A 17,126-nucleotide genomic window follows, 5' to 3' on the forward strand; every position below is an offset into this window, starting at 1 on the left:
CCTTTCAGATAAAAAAAAAAATAATTTTCCATGTCGGTTTATAACTGATGGAATTATGAAGTAACAAACATAAAAAATACTGAGTTTAAATCTCGTTATTTTTGAAGTCAATTAAAAAAATACAACCGAAATAAGAACTTCTATCTTTTTAAGTCGGTTGAAAACTTCATTTAAATCGGTTAAGCGGTTTCGAAGATTACCGTGAACGAACATCTTGACACGGGTGTTTTATATACATAATTATATATATGTACTAGCTGACTCGGTAAACGTTGTTTTACTATATACATTATTTCTAGAACTATACATGAAAATATATCGTACTACAATTATTATATTCGATTGTCATCTTGCAACCCTATTGCGGTATATAAAAATTGCGATTAAACAACAGGGGTTGATCATAAAAGCGTGAAAATTTGAATTTGTATATATATTTCAATACTAAATCATAATAAATTAAAAATAAAACATATTGTCAAAAAAATAAAAAAATATATTTAGGGGCGGGTCACCCTTATCATTGAGGGGTATGAAAAATAGATGTTGGCCGATTCTCAGACTTATCCGATATGCACACAAAATTTCATAAAAATCTGTAAAGCTGTTTCGGAGGAGTTTGGCAACAAACACCGCGACACGAGAATTTTATATATTAGATATAATAAAACTGTAATTTATATTATCAACACGTTTAAGGTCAAATGTAAAGGTCAAGTTCTGTGGTGATTGACCGACATGCGTGCGTAATAACAAATCGTTCAAAAAAACTTGATAATTTATTAATATATTTGCATACATATATTATGCTTTATGTCAAATTTTATTGTGTTATTATTGGAAAATTAGAAGGAAAACATGTTAACGATTATAAAAAAAAAACTTACGACAAATGTACGAAGTTTTTCTTTTTAATAGATGAAAATGGATTATTGAACCCACTCACGCTACTGCTATATGTTGGCGGGGTACTAGTGGGTTTTGATAAGTGAGGATGAAGTCAGCTTAGATGGCTCGTCGTGATGAATTTACCAGGTGTTAACTTAGATGACTTCTAAGGTAATATGGAAATTGGTTAATTGAGTTATCGTTGGGCGGGAAAAGGATTGTTAATAATGCAAACTTCCAGTCCCATTGCTAGCAATATACCCTGTGAGGTCGACTTCCACATCGTCGCCCCTGGAAAACATCGTACTGAATTCCATCTATCACAATTGGCTAACTAACCTACCTTTTAACTCGCACCTATCATTCCTCGCTGGTGTCCCGCCAGCGTATACCGATAGCGCAGGCGGGGTTACCATTCCATTATCACCCATTAAAAAAATACTCTAGTTACAATTTTATTATATTTGTTTATTTAAATAACTTTATTGACCAAAACATAATATGGCACAAAAGGTGAACTTAATGCTAATAGCATTCTCTACCAGCTAACCTCTGGGTTGAACTGTGAATCGAGAACGCACTATATCACGAAAGAATTATACCAGTATTTTTAAATAAATAGTTTATTCATACAGTATTGTGGAGAACGAATAAATATTAATTGTTACCTAATTTTATTTGACGATATTGAATATGCACTTACACACATTTATTGATTTGACTTGATTATTGTTTGAGAATTGTTCTTTCTTTTTTTTATTATTCTATAATCATAATAATGTCTAAGATAAATTTTTATCCTTATTTAAGTAATAAATTAGATTTGCACGCCTACAATTTTAAATCAATTAAACAGATGCCAAAAAGTTTTGTCACACGGCCCTTATAATGTCAAATGTCTGTTTAAAGCAAATAAATATTTCATTTCATTTCATTTCATTAATAAATATTATTTGAATTTGAATCAGTAAGATATTTTAAGATTTTTTTATCAATTAATCAATAAATGCCGATATACAGAGAGATTCTTCAATTGCCTTTATGATTGCAAGTTGATTTCCTCAATAAAAAACAGAAATTGCATTACAAATTTGGCAATACGAACAAAAAAGTCCAAAGCGTCCACGTTAATTCGCATTTATGTGGGAATTTTTTTATTACTGCCAGTCTTTTATTTCTTTTTTTTTTTAATCTGCTAAATGTATACGATTATCTTAATCGAATAATATTATTTTTACATCGACATGTAAATTGAGTTATTAAAGTTTTTCGTCTATCGATACTTTAGCTAATTGGCTGCTATTTCGTACGCGTGGATTGAAGAAATAGGAAAGCTAATAAAATAGATTACTTCTAGATGGCGTATCGAGATGATGCATACACCAAATTTTAAGTTAGACCTTCAACAGTATAACAGTAAAAACCGCATTCAATTTGGCGTAGTAGTTTTTGCGTAATACCGGAACAAACATAGGCACACAAAAATTCTAAAACATATTGTTTTAGTATCTATCGCTCTTTTTAAAAACCCTCATATTAACTTGAATATCTTTGTCGTACAGACGTCGTCTATTTACAATTTTATTATATTAGTGGATAAAATTAAAAAAAAATAGTCATTGACCGACAGTGGAATTTATTCCACACGTACGAAAAATATATTTTCTATCATGTCATTTATTACGATGCTGTTACATTGGTTAGTATACGATACATTATATTACTGTTAAGTATTTTATTGATTAATGATTGTAGCACTATAACGACGAGAGATACGAAATGTGTGTGTGTGTGTGTGTGTGTGTGTGTGTGTGTGTGTGTGTGTGTGTGTGTGTGTGTGTGTGTGTGTGTGTGTGTGTGTGTGTGTGTGTGTGTGTGTGTGTGTGTGTATGCGCGTGTGTGCGAGTGCGTGTGCGTGTGCGAGTGCGTGTGCGTGTGCTTGTGCAATGAGCTCATTACGACGAAAAATCCACATGTAAACACGCAAAATTTAAAATCTTCGAGATATCGTTTATCGGTGTGTTTATGATTGAAGTAACTTTTTTAAGGAGCATTATATATAGTGCCGGATTTAAGAGGGGGGCTAATCGTGCCGTCGTGATCGTCCGGGAACCATAAATAACCCACTAGCGCGTCGAGGTCTAAGAGGGGCGCCGTAAAATCAACGCAAATTCCGTAAAAGTCTTTTAGACTTTTTTAGGGTACCTGAGGAGCTATCCAAAACTTGCCCATTAACATCGAGTAGCGTTAAACTGGCATTCAATATATACTTATCACTGATAATAATTTACAATCACTTTCAGATTCTACGAACCGGTGAAGTTCCAGCCCAATATTCTGCCGATATGCGTGCCCGACAACGATGACGACTTTGTAGGGAAAACCGCCTACGTTACCGGCTGGGGTCGGCTTTACGACGGTGAGTTTATTATCGCCCATTCATATTCGCCCAAAAAACAGACCATTCTGGGTTGGCCAAGGTCCACACGGTCCGCTGCTTACATAAGCCTATATGCGGGACACAGTACACAAGCAGCTAACTTTTGTACAAAATCTCTATCTAAAAATATAAGTTACTAGTTATTATATAGTTTCCATTATTCTGTCGACAGAGGGCCCCCTCCCGAGCGTGTTGCAAGAGGTGCAAGTGCCTGTGATCAACAACACGGCGTGCGAGGCGATGTACCAGGCGGCCGGATACAACGAACATATCCCGAACATTTTTATATGCGCAGGCAGGCGGCGCGGAGGGGCCGACAGCTGTGAAGGTAACCTTAGATTCTGTCTTTTTTATACCACTCAAGTGGCAAACGAACAGTCTATTACCCATGGACGCCTGAAACACTAGGTGTCACGTGCTTATTGCCGACCTTAAAGAAACCTTAGTACACTCTTTTTGAAAGACCCCATACTGCGGGTCTACCATGAAATGAAATTCCGAAATTTCGAACTCAATTTCGTGTTTCTGTTTATACCAAAATCGGACCAATTTGTTTGGAGTTTAACATTTCATTCGTCATACATCCTATCATAAAAGTCAAAAGGAACAAAATGTTAACATTTTTAATATTTCCAAACGGCATGTATTATGTAATTTTAACATCAAATTTCTGTTTCGTTTGGCACCGAAATTTCAGAAAACATTTCATGGTAGGCTCTCTGTAGTCTCTAAGGAAAACCTGGGCATGGAGCTCTTTCCACAACTTGAGCGTTCGTAGAAGAAAATTTGTCTGAAACCGCACTGTACGTGACCACTTAGGTTCTAGCGTATGAGGACGAATTCCCTGTCGATGGCGAGCGGGGAGCTATTATAAAGTGTGACTGTGGGCATTTTTTTGAACAATTCTTCAAAATATAATCCGAAACGTTACGTTTTTAACATTAAATGCTCATTCATTCAATCATTCATTCACACATTCATTCTTATCATTCAACGTGACAGGATATATTTTGCTAGCAATGAAACTGCTTTTTTGTCTGTATAAATTATTTTTGTCATATGACTGATCTCTTTTGTGGAACAAAACAACAAAATTTTCTTTTTAAAAAAACATTTTATCTTTCAGGCGACAGCGGTGGACCTATGGTGGTGCAACGCGAGCGGGATAACAGATTTGTACTCGGCGGCGTCATATCTTGGGGCATTGGATGTGCAGAGCCCAACCAGCCGGGCGTCTATACACGCATATCCGAATTCAGAGATTGGATCAACCAGATATTACTATTTTAAGCGCTGACGAGTTCTAGAGGAAAATTGCGGATTTTAGTGGCGTTTGACGAGTTCTAGTAGCGTTTACTAGAATATTCACACGTCAACGTATCGTGAAATAAAACTGTCGATTTTTTTAGTGGCCTTTCTATATCTGTACGATCTTTTACTCAGCTGAAATGATCCCCACTCAGCTTCAGCTGCAATTTCTTGCTGCAGCGCTGTATTTCAGTGGGTCCACTACTTGATAGAGAATCGAGAAACAGAATTATATCTATAATACATTATTAACTGGACCTTATATATGGTATCAATATTATATATAAATATAATAATAAATTGTTATTATATGAAATTAAACGTCACGATCGGTATTAAAATGTTATGTGTGAATATGTATTCGTATTTTACGAATCTTTATTAATAAAGAATCATAAATCACGAATTTGCGGTGATCAGGTTTTCATAGTGTTTTTGTAGTCGACATTAGAATGTAAAAAAATATTTATTTGCTGTAATTATATGCTTTGTTTTTATTATTACATACGATTAGGTATTTAAAAACTTCAACTATCATATACTAATACGTTTTTTTGGATGATAATGGAATGGTAACCCCGCCCGCGCTATCGTTATATACTGGCGAGGGATAATAGGTGAGAATGAAGGTAGGTCAGTTGGCCTATCGTGATGAATTCATCAAAAATTAACCACGTTGGTTTCCAGCGGGAACCGCGTGGAGGTCGACCTGGTATATTGCTAGTAATGGTGTTAGTAACAATCCCCCCCCCCCCCCCCCCCAACGATAAATAAAATGTGAACTAATTACTGCTATATACCTATGTCCCTAAGATTTAATATTAAAAAGCAAGCATTCAGCCATATTATGGAATGTGGCATTTGCTGTACTAGTTCAATTGTATTATTTTTTAAACACAGTATAATAAATTCACAGTTAGTAGAAAAAGTTAATTAAATAAGTTATTAAAAATTATGAAAATATAGAGATTAATATAGTTCTATTTAATGAAATGTCACCATAATGTGAGGTGTCAGAGATAGATGAGAAAAGATTCAATACAGAGCTGTTAAATCTATTTAGAAATGTATGGTGCTGATTTGGTCAAAAAGTAACTTTATTTGTTCATGATTAAAGTTGATTTTCTTATGAATTTTTAATTGATTTTTTTTTTTTATTAAATATGCAGTTTCACAGACAACGAATTGTTTATGGTATGGTTCTGTGTAAAATATTTTTTTATGCATCACCTATTTACTTTTTAAGAATATATCCCTACTAATAATATTTATTGTTATTTTTAAAATTAGTTTATATCTCGTACGAATTTATATTTAAATAAAAACAACACAATTTTGTATAATAAGTAGTAATTATTTGATTTTAATATTAACATAAGACAATAGTGAATAAAATGAACAATTTTCAATGAAATGTACGAATTATATTATTTTATAAATATGGTACAATAGATATATTAATTTATATTAGTAATCAATTAGTAGGTGACAACCTACCAACGTTTACTTGTAAATACATATTTTTTTATACAAAAATAAATTGCATTTATTATTATTATTATTTATCGATTGATATGTAATATTCAAAATGTTCCCCTTGACGGGTGAAATTTTATTAAATATTTTAATAAAAAGATTACTTATAAAGTTGGTTATTTTAATATATTATAAATCATACTAAAAACCTGTATGTCCTTTTTGAACTCGTAAACGTATATACCAAATTTTATTATGATTGGTTAGGTGCTATTAGATAATGAACAACTAGAGAAACTCACTTTCAAATTGTGAAAGCGAGTTTATAATATTGGTATTAGATACGAAGTTCTCAAAAAAATGTGGAACGCTTCACGATTTTGCGTGTCATCCTTGCGCAGGGGCCATGCTAATCTTCTCTGTATCGTTCCAATTTTAGTATATGTATTCCGGAAGCAAGTACGACTGATGATGTCTAAATTTTGTATATATACTCTATAGACACAAAAATGTTAATAGCGTGTTTCAGGTTTACATCATTTGTTAGTTGTTTTACGTTTATATGTATAAGCGCCATCTATTAACAACTGACTACATTACGAAGTCTAAACGTAACAAATTATTTGATATGGTTTCTTTGTTTTTATATAAAATATGAATAATAAACAATAATAAAATTAAAACAACATAATTCCTAATATAATTCTCTCGACATTCAAACTTAATTAGTGTAATTTTACTATCCATGTAAGAATACCGAAAATACAGTTAGGTTATTTTTCTTATATTAAGTATCTTACATACAATACAGTAAGATTTATTATAATAATCTTTAGAACATATCAAAACATTGTTTAAACGAAACATTTTAAATTTACCAATTAAATCAAATTCAATTAGGTAGGTATCTTAATAATTTAGTAGACGTCGTTGACACTTTACCATTAGTACAGGTATGTGATAATAGATGGCGATTTCTGGATAAAATTTTTAGCGATTTACGTTAATTTTATACGAGTATACATAAAATTTTGAGAACAACAATAACATGGTCTTGTCTTGCCCGCCGGATGATGTATGGGCGGGCAAGGTAGGAGCTTCGGGGCGTACCACATTACCCCGGTTTCTACTCCGGAGGTGACGACCTCCGGGTCACTAATTGTCCGGGTACATATAAGCTGTATTTTATTTTCAAGAAAACCGTATGATATCGATTCGAATAACTAGTATCAAATAAAACAATAACAGATACAAATAGTAACTTTATTTCTAAGACAGTACAGTTCATTTCATCTGGATCATATGGGCCAGATTCCAGTTGTGTTGCAGCTCGGCTACATCGTCGATGACCACGCCATCTGCTGTCACCACGCCCAGCTGGTAGCGTTGGAAAGCGCGGGCGTCGCGGTAGAACAATACCTCCATACATTTGCGGACTAGAGCTCTGGAGAAAAATACATAAATGCAAATCAATTATTAAGAAATTTCAAATGAAATTTTAATTTATGAAATGAATATTTATTTGCCAAAAACACTTCTACATAGATGATTAACTCTATGAATTACACACTAGGCATGCAAGCCTGTAAAGTGTAATTAAAAAATGTAATTTAGTTATTGTGGTATATTAAGTGCTCGGCTGACATATAAAAATATACATGCATGCATGCATGCAATTTAATATACGCATATTAGGTATATGGGATGTAGAAAGATATAGGTTACTTTTTATCGATTTTGATAATTCTTTTGCAATTTATAGAATTTACTCCATGACAATTGAGGCTTCCATTTATTTGTGGGGCAAAAACATTCTTCATGCTAAGCAAAATCAGCTCATAGTAATACACTTACAGGTCTAAAATGGCTATTTTTGTGAAGGAAATATTTTTTGTCTTACTGTTCTGGTTAAATAACAAAATGATCTCCAATTGTTAATACAGTTTTTATTGTTTTTATTTAGTTTGTAAAGAAATGTAAGTCGGTAGCTAATAGTGTTTTTTTTTCTACTCATGTTGTGACATCAAATAAAGACATTACTTGATTCTCATTAGCGCCACAGTGTGAGCAATCCGTCTGTGTGCTCCAGTTTTGCATAATGTTTCCTAAACACTTACTTTGCAGCCTCTTCGTCCAAGTTGCCTTTGTCCCGCGCGTCTCGCAGCAGCGGCGTGGCCATGTAGGCTCCGAGACCGGTCGCGATGGTGGCGTCCTCATACGCTGTGCCCAGCTTATCCACCGCGCCAAGGAATGGTTCCCCATCCTGGACAGATATCATTTAAATTTATACATATAAATAAACAGTGATATTTTTCAATAAGTAAGTTAAAGGGGGAAAAAGGATTGTTAGTAATGGAGTTTGACAGCCCCATTGCTAGCAATATGCCTTATTAGGTCGACCTCCACATGGTTCCCCCTGGAAACCATTGTGAACAATTCTTGTTGAATTCGTCACGATGGGCTAACTGACCTACTTCATCTCCTCACCTATCATCTTTCACTGATGCCCCGCCGGTGTATACCGATAGCGCGGGTGGGGTTACCATTCCATTATCATCCATTAAAAAAAAAATAAGTAAGTTATCAAATTTCAATCAATACATAAAGTGTCAATACATAAATAGGATATAACTTACCCATGTAATAAATTTTATCCAAATTCAAAAGGATTCATGTACAGGGTTTATAAGCTGTTGATGTGAACAAACTTCCCTAACTTACTTGTATGCCAGCAACCACATAGTTGTTCCAGAGGGGGTCCATCTTGCTTCTCTTGTTGTACAACACCCTTGTAAGCCAGCAGTGGAGGGAACGAGGTTTCAGTAGCAAGCCATCGCCGATGCACTGTTCATCAATACTGAAACATATTATTGCCACTGTTACAAAAGATATCTTGCCACAAAACTGAAAAAAAGAGTTTTTATTTTGTAAAGTTTTTATTTTGTAAATGTTTTTTTAACTGACATAAATAGGTTTTCAGTTCTACTTTTTGGGGGGAAAGGAATTGTTAGTAATGGAGACTGAGAATCTCATTGCTAGCAATATACCCAACCAGGTCAACCTCCTCGCAGTTCCCCCTGGAAACTATCATGATTAATTCCTGATGAATTCATCATGATGGGCTAACTGACCTGTTTTCATTCTCATCTATCATCCTTCACTGGTGCTCCAGCGTATCCCGTTAGGGCAGGCGGGGTGACCACACCATTTTCATCCATCAAAAAAAAAGTTCTACTTTATTTATGTTTGATAACTCATGCTCATTACTCTGTCAATTGTTAATCAAATTGGAAAATTCTTTGTCTGAAATATCAAATTGGTCCAAATCAGTTCAACAGTTTAGTTTTTAAATTAAACTAACTGGTTATACCACAACTGAATTGAGTTTTTTTAAATATCTTAATGACATTATTGTCACACAATTACATTGACAATTCTGAATCGATTCTCAATTGAAAAATTTATTTCTCTATTATTAATTATTAGTACAAATTACTTGAAATTAGCCATTTTCTTAACAAATATCTTAGAAAAGACAAACACTCCTATTCAGATTTAAGAATAATTTGAATGGTGGGAAAATGTACTCTTAACACATAGAAGGCAAGAAGGTTTTTGTTACTTGAAATTTCAACTTACATTTTCTGGTCAATAATGTCTTTCAAATATTGGAAATCTGCATAGTCACCTCCCGAACCCAGCAGTATTAGGTCATTGACCTTCATCACTCGGGAACAGTCCCGGAACCTGGCCAGACTGCCATATGAGCCAAGTGTGTCAGCTGCTATGACCACACCCTTGTCGAATTTAAGGCCAATAACCGTTGTGGTTGTTGTGATGGGGTTAGCAGAGCTGTGTAGAAAAAATACAAATAAAATATTTTATAGTGGGCTTAACATGATGGTTTCCAATAAAAACTATGAAGGGTCATCCCAACAGGGTATATTATTAGCAATGGGGTTGTTAGACCCCATTGGCAGTTGTTGTGGGTGTTCATACTGTAACCCCTTTTATTCTGTAATGTTATGTTCCCAGAATCCTGACTCTTCTTTCAAATAACACACAATCTATATGTGAATGACCAATTTCAGTTGGGTCATATATCAACAGGTTTTAAGTGATAAGAGACCTAGATTATACACATCCCCTTAAAGGCCTGTGGTTCGAAACTTTCCTAACAAAAAATGCCCCTATCCTAGTGCAAGTACTCATTTCTGTTTGGCCAACCGATATCATCTGATATTCTTTTTGATTAACCTTATATTAATTAATTTATAAGGTTGAACACAAATTAGTGTAGTCTTTAAAGCTATTGAATATATACTTACTAATTCGACAAATCATTAATAAAACAATGATAAAAATAACTTACTGAGCTCTAAAATCTTGAACTGTGTGATTGACTGGACCCAGGTTACTTGGATTGCTAGGGAAATTATAAAAGGCTCCAGGCGCCGGTCCATTATGCCATAGAGGTGCGGGATTCATAATATCACCCATGAATGCCATATTTTTAATAAAAATTCTATTTTTTAGTGCCAAATATTAATGTAAAACTAGAAACAACTAGTCATGGACAAAAAGAAATTACTTTTTTGACAGTAATGACAAGCGGTAAAAACGAGATAGAATGACAAACAATTTTTGTTTTGGCTACGTTTCGTTATCCTTAAACAAATTATAATTACATTGGTGAAAAAAATTATTAACGTGAATTATTTTATTTATGAAAATTAATATGTTCAAAATTCATAATTAAATTGTTTGCTAATATAATAAATTAGGTAGGTATATTATTTATTTTTAAAAAATATGATAGATTACGATTATTTTCGTTCAGGAATTAGAAAAAAAGCAACAAATAGACATTTTTTTAAAGGATAATATGAAATAATAACCCTGCCTACGCTAATGGTAGACATACGCTAGTAAGGTATCAGTGAGGGTTAATAAATGAGAATGCAAGACATTTAGCCCATCGTGACAAATCCATCTGGGATTTAGCACAATGGTTTCTAAAGAAGAGTATGTGAAAGTCGACCTAACAGGGTGTATTAGGGGGAGGAAAGATTGTTAGTTATGGGGATTAGCAATCTAATTGCTAGCAATATACCCTATCAGATCGACCTCTTCGCGATTCCCCTTGGAGACCATCGTGATTGATTTATTTTTGAATTCATCACGATGGTCCTGTTTTCATCCTCATCTATCATCCCTCACTGGTGCTCCACCAGTGTATACCATGAGTGCAGGCGGGGTTACCATTCCATTATTATCCATTCAAGACAGGGTGTATTGCTAGTAATAAGATTTATAGTCCGCATTACAAGCAATCTATTTCCTCTCTCCTCACTAACAATTCTTTATTATTGCAACTCTTTGCCCACTACTTGATTCGCACGCTATTTCAAAAGCAGTAAAACCAATGAACCAGATGCCTTTAAATGATATTAAAATAAAATATTAATCTTTAAGTCAGGAGTAAGGGAGGGAGGAAGTAAGGGAACACAACAGTTCAAAACAACATTACTTTGGTGCACTAGATTTTTACAAAATTTCTAAAAATATTGTTTTTGCTTCTATATTAAAACTCCTTACATAAATTTTCTTATGTTTTTCATGCATACACATCGTTCACTTATATTTTATTATAATCCTAAGATTAATGCTCCTAGGTAGCTAATCAACTTAAAATACTTATGCATTTGTTGAGGTTAATTTCTAAAATACAGAAAATAGACATTTTTTTCCAAATGTCATTATGTACTTTGTAAATACTTCACGATAGTTTAAATTTGCACGACATTTGCTATCAATATTTATTTTACCTACCTAAAAGTGATTAGTAAGAAAAAAATAGTGCTGCATCTGCGCAGCGGTTCAGCAATTAAAATTATTATTATAAATTAGATCCATCTTTTGTTGCTTCACCACAAATAGTACTGTTTGTTGAAAAAAGTCATTGAACCCATCAAAAGATATTTATTGTTATAAAAGATAAATAAGTAAATAATAAATAAAATAAACAATTTATTTCTTTAACTGTCCGTTTATATCAATTTATATATACTAATATCCGATTTGATTTATTATAATAATTTATTAGAAACTATGACGTAAAGAAAATAATATATAAAATCTTTCTTTACGTTTTCATTTTTTCAAAACGCAAATGTAACTATGTTCACATCATACAATTTCTGAACACTACCTCTTATGTCAGAATATGTTGATAACTTCAATTTCTTTCTTTTCCCTTTCATAAAATTGACACAAGAAAATGTCGAAGAGAGGTGCGAATATTTATTAAATATCCATTTTAATCATTATGTAAAGTGATATAATTCCGTATTAAACATAAGGAAACTATTATTAATATATTATTAATTGCGGAACCATTTATATTTTAGCGTTTCTGTGGTCGCATTCGTAGTGTTGTTATGAAGATGTATAAAGTGTGTTTTTTTATTTTAAGGACGTGGTGGTTCCGCGGGAGCGAAGTTCCGCATCTCGCTGGGTCTCCCAGTGGGAGCGGTTATCAACTGCGCAGACAATACAGGTATAAAACACATTTAATTCTATAGACATAACCTAAAAGTTATACTGAACGCTGATGATGATTTTATGGAACACATTGTGTTTTGATTGACGATGATATCTTCCTTGGCTGTGTCTGAAGCTGTTCAGTATACAAATCTTGAAATTTCAATTTTAGAGTTGTTAAATTAATACGCGCGCAAATAATGTCTGATCAATTGGAAAATGCGATAGATAGGTCTCACTTTGAAAAAGAAAATAATGCGATAACTACATAGTCATGATTCTGCTGCTTTTTTGAATATTTGATATTTGTGTAGAGTAAAACTAAAAAAATACCAGAAATCCTTACTAATATTGTAAATATGAAAGTGAGCTTGTTTGCATTTTACCATAATTACTTTTATGTTGATTTATGTGGGGCACCTATAGGATTCTTATGGAAATTAAAATTGTTTTGCTTCTAATCTGAACTAAGTTGTATCTTTTAAGCTTAACTAATCGATATGTAATTTGGTAAACACATTCTATGTCGAATGAAGAGGGATCTAGACTACTTTTTGTCCTGGTCAGGCTTATGCAGACAAAATCACAAGTCAGAGCTAATTTATAAATATTTTTTTTTACTTTAATCATAAAAAAATTAATATAGAGCCAACATGGGAGTAAACCTTGATTAATTGTATTAAGTAATTACACTCCTCGCAAAAATTAAGGGAACATAAAAATTTTTGAAATTTTTGGGTGATTTTCAACAGGCTGTATTTCAGTGAAAAATAATCGTACAGGAAATTTAAAAAAAGGGTTTTGAAGCTTGAAAACTCTAGTTTTCAGATTTTTCAGTGAAAAAATTTTTAGAGCTCCGGTTTCCATGCAATTCTTAAACAAAGCTGAAAATAAATTTTTTCTAAATTTTCTAGGTTTCGTTTTTTACTCTATGGGCATGGAAAAATTTTTTCGAGCTACTCCATTGTATAGGTCTCTTAGCGTGTTTATTCAGCTTCAAAAATCGCTTTGGATGGCTCAATTACGACCATTTGTCTCCGAGATATCGAACTTTGAATGCATAAGCATCCTTTTCCATTCAACTGCTAATATCTCTGGAACTACTGGTCGCACAGCAAGCGGGCGCCGTGTTTCTTTATCTGCATAAAATTTCCAATTAAGCACAGTCAAGAGTTAGTGAAGAAAAAAATTTTTTCCACCTCTAACATTGAATTGAAAAAAGTGGAAAAAAGTGACTTTTTCTCCTTTTTTGGTTACTTGGCTGTATCTTCGCTAATATGGGCGGGAAAGCTAAGGTTTGAGGAAAATTTTACAGTCTATTGTTCCTTAAAGAACCCCCTAAATCCCTGGAGCGATCGGTTCAACGGTTTTTCCCGGACCAATTGATTGAAATTTTGGAAAAAATAAGGGAACAAGGTTTTTGTCCCTTAAACTCACCCTAATCCATTCAAAAATCAATAATTTCATTTGTTTTTCACTTTTTACTCAATTTTTTGTTTTTTAAAAATTCATTATCAAAAAAAAATCGAAACAAATCAAGAAAATTTTATGCAGATAAAGAAACTCGGCGCCCGCTTGCTGTGCGACCAGTAGTTCCAGAGATATTAGCAGTTGAATGGAAAAGGATGCTTTTGCATTCAAAGTTCGATATCTCGGAGACAAATGGTCGTAATTGAGCCATCCAAAGCGATTTTTGAAGCTGAATAAACACGCTAAGAGACCTATACAATGGAGTAGCTCGAAAAAAATTTTCCATGCCCATAGAGTGAAAAACGAAACCTAGAAAATTTAGAAAAAAATTATTTTCAGCTTTGTTTAAGAATTGCATGGAAACCGGAGCTCAAAAAATTTTTTCACCAAAAAATCTGAAAACTAGAGTTTTCAAGCTTCAAAACCCTTTTTTTAAATTTCCTGTACGATTATTTTTCACTGAAATACAGCCTGTTGAAAATCACCCAAAAATTTCAAAAAATTTTATGTTCCCTTAATTTTTGCGAGGAGTGTATTCAAAGTGAAAATACTCATAAAAATATAGACAAAACTGAGTTCTTTTTGGAATAACTAATAAAAATTTTAATTATTATCGAGATAAAAGAGTATGTGTGTAGTACTGTCCTGTGAAGTAGGTATTTTATTTTTTTAACAATACCAAGGAGGACTTGATTAGAACAATTAGATAAAAAATGGTTTATCAAGTTTCATCTAAATCCATTTAAACATTTTTATTTATGATTTATTTATTTATTTTAATACTTTATTGTACACATTAGTTATAAAAATATGACAGAGGTAAACAAAAGTACAAAGGCGAGCTTAACTCTGATAGAGTTTTCTTCCAGCAAACACAAAGTGGAAAGTAGCATCAATGTCAGCGGATATAGCAGTGTAAAATTTTAAAACAGCCAAAATTAAATGAATTACATTATATTTCATTATATGATTATATTTATTATATTTTTTAATTTACCAATTGAAAGTTTATGTAGAAATATTATTAAAATATGAAAGTCATATTTCAGTAATTATTAGTTATTTTCGAAAAACTGTTTAGTTTATACACATTTTTTTTATATTATATCTCATTGGTATTATTTTTTTTTATAAAATAACATGGAGAATGTGTAAATTTTATTCTAGGTGCAAAGAACCTGTACGTGATTGCAGTGCAAGGTATCAAAGGTCGCCTGAACAGACTCCCTGCAGCCGGCTCTGGAGACATGATTGTAGCCACCGTCAAGAAAGGCAAACCTGAACTCAGGAAAAAGGTGATGAGTTTTACCTTAATAATATTATAAACACTCTTCTAGGTGTATTCATCACAATGGGCTAATTGATCTATCTTTTCATTCTCACCAATCATCCCTCACTGGTCGTCCACCAGCATATACTGTTAGCGTAGGCAGATTTACCATTACATTATAATCAAATAAAAAAAAATTATAAACACTAATAGTAACAACTGAGTGTAAACATGAGGATCCTATGATATCTATCTTGAGGTTATTGCTTTGCAATGCATAATTAGGGAACCCAATATGAGACTATGATCCAGCTGAAACCACTGCATTGAACCCTCATTAAAAAATTCTGAGTTTATATCTATTTTGTATAATTCACCAAGAATTAAGCACTGTGCTTTCAAGGCATTCCTATGTAGTGGTTGACCTGACAGGATACATTGAATCACTAAATCCCTTTACTAACAATTTCTCTTTGTTCAAAATTTATTGCTGTGATGATATGCCAATGGTTTCGCTATTTTCACATCTGAACTGTTATTCAGTATGTTGATACACCTTGGCTGACTGAGCAATAAAAAAACTGTCCTAAACAGTAGCTTATAAGCTAAACATGAATGGGAACAAAATTCTTATATTTGGATATATAATAATGCATTTGAGAATGTCTCTCAGTGAGAAATTACACGGCAGAGCACATCTGATGATACTTCAAACACTGATAGGCTGAATAGTATCTATTGTCTGTTATGCAATGTCTTTGCCATATCTAAACATATTCTCTAATTATTATAATTATTACAGGAACATTATTTTTAGAGTATAATAATGTATATGACAGTTTTTTACAATTATAAAATATTTTCAATAAATTTCAAGTGGCAGTATAAGATCGCTACATTCCTCTGTTTTTGTATTTTACTACCCAACAGATAAATATAATAGTTTATTTTTTACCTATGTCTACAATTATAAATTCTTATTCTTAAAATTAAAGCTGCCATTATTTTTTTTGTGAAGCAAAATTTTAAATTAGTTATAATTTTGTTCCAATGCTTGGCCATGACAATTTATTAAAAAAAATCTATTCCAATTTTAAATTTGGTATTCGTCGTCGTTCTACTATTCTTTTTCTAATTACAATGAAATATTTATTTACAGGTAATGCCAGCAGTGGTAATCAGGCAACGGAAACCATTCAGAAGGCGGGACGGGGTCTTTATATATTTCGAAGATAACGCAGGCGTTATAGTGAACAATAAAGGGGAAATGAAGGGATCTGCCATCACAGGACCCGTTGCAAAGGAATGTGCTGATCTTTGGCCCCGTATCGCTTCTAACGCGAGCTCTATAGCTTGAAATTAATATACGGTTTAAAAAAAAAAATATTGTTTTCTTTCTTATATCCTTAAATTTTTTATGCAATTGGAAATGGCATATATATAATGGCTCATTACCATACCATATCAGCCGTAAATTGTTCACTGCTCAACATAGACCTATATCCCATAAGAGGGGTTTTGCTAGTAGTACTGCTTGGCAGGCGGGTTGCCAACCACGGCTAGCCTTTGATGTTTTAAGACGGACACTGCTGTCCATCCCTCGAAATAACCTTAATCGCCTCTTACTACTTACAGGAAAGAGAAGGTAAAACTAGCTCGTTTGGTACAAAATGAGAACTATTTTCTCTATAGAAAGCTAAAATAAAAACCTTAATTCCTGCAGATTAGTTT

General features: G+C 33.0%; 3 protein-coding genes and 1 non-coding gene across 5 annotated transcripts in view; 2 read left to right on the forward strand and 2 right to left on the reverse strand.

Moving 5' to 3' along the window:
* Positions 1 to 5,876, forward strand: part of LOC113518520 (serine proteinase stubble) — a 71,693-nt gene extending 65,817 nt beyond the window's left edge. For both annotated transcript variants that reach the window (XM_052898359.1, XM_052898360.1), the window contains exons 8-10: positions 3,192 to 3,307; positions 3,501 to 3,656; positions 4,455 to 5,876. In XM_052898359.1, the coding sequence (XP_052754319.1) occupies positions 3,192 to 3,307; positions 3,501 to 3,656; positions 4,455 to 4,618 (436 nt within the window). In that variant the 3' untranslated portion in view covers positions 4,619 to 5,876. The remainder of the gene's footprint in view (positions 1 to 3,191; positions 3,308 to 3,500; positions 3,657 to 4,454) is intronic.
* A 592-nt stretch (positions 5,877 to 6,468) lies between these two features.
* On the reverse strand, positions 6,469 to 6,575 carry LOC113511450 (U6 spliceosomal RNA). Its single transcript, XR_003402116.2, has one exon. It is a non-coding gene; the product is annotated as a U6 spliceosomal RNA (small nuclear RNA).
* Positions 6,576 to 7,361: 786 nt separating this feature from the next.
* LOC113511447 (proteasome subunit beta type-4) lies at positions 7,362 to 10,729 on the reverse strand. The gene is made up of 5 exons (XM_026895072.3): positions 10,485 to 10,729; positions 9,752 to 9,964; positions 8,834 to 8,969; positions 8,230 to 8,375; positions 7,362 to 7,556 (listed from the first exon to the last, which is right to left on the reverse strand). Exons 1-5 carry the CDS (start codon positions 10,619 to 10,621, stop codon positions 7,397 to 7,399), a joined length of 792 nt encoding a protein of 263 aa, XP_026750873.1. The 5' UTR covers positions 10,622 to 10,729; the 3' UTR covers positions 7,362 to 7,396.
* Positions 10,730 to 12,268: 1,539 nt separating this feature from the next.
* Positions 12,269 to 16,783, forward strand: LOC113511446 (60S ribosomal protein L23). The gene is made up of 4 exons (XM_026895071.3): positions 12,269 to 12,405; positions 12,588 to 12,671; positions 15,293 to 15,420; positions 16,555 to 16,783. The coding sequence occupies exons 1-4, from the start codon at positions 12,393 to 12,395 to the stop codon at positions 16,750 to 16,752; spliced, it is 423 nt and encodes a 140-aa protein (XP_026750872.1). The 5' UTR covers positions 12,269 to 12,392; the 3' UTR covers positions 16,753 to 16,783.
* Positions 16,784 to 17,126: the final 343 nt, after the last annotated feature.

The sequence above is a fragment of the Galleria mellonella genome, unplaced genomic scaffold, assembly GCF_026898425.1.
Source record: "Galleria mellonella isolate WM207_F2 unplaced genomic scaffold, CSIRO_AGI_GalMel_v1 utg424, whole genome shotgun sequence".
Taxonomy (NCBI): domain Eukaryota; kingdom Metazoa; phylum Arthropoda; class Insecta; order Lepidoptera; family Pyralidae; genus Galleria; species Galleria mellonella.

Coding starts and splice junctions, on each gene's coding strand:
- LOC113511447 (XM_026895072.3), bottom strand. CDS start 10,621: ATGGCATTCATGGGTGATATTATGAATCCCGCACCTCTATGGCATAAT. Junction 9,965..10,484: donor GTTCAAGATTTTAGAGCTCA/GTAAGTTATTTT, acceptor TTTTCTACACAG/CTCTGCTAACCCCATCACAA. Junction 8,970..9,751: donor GACATTATTGACCAGAAAAT/GTAAGTTGAAAT, acceptor AATATGTTTCAG/TATTGATGAACAGTGCATCG.
- LOC113511446 (XM_026895071.3), top strand. Junction 12,672..15,292: donor CAACTGCGCAGACAATACAG/GTATAAAACACA, acceptor ATTTTATTCTAG/GTGCAAAGAACCTGTACGTG. Junction 15,421..16,554: donor AACCTGAACTCAGGAAAAAG/GTGATGAGTTTT, acceptor ATTTATTTACAG/GTAATGCCAGCAGTGGTAAT.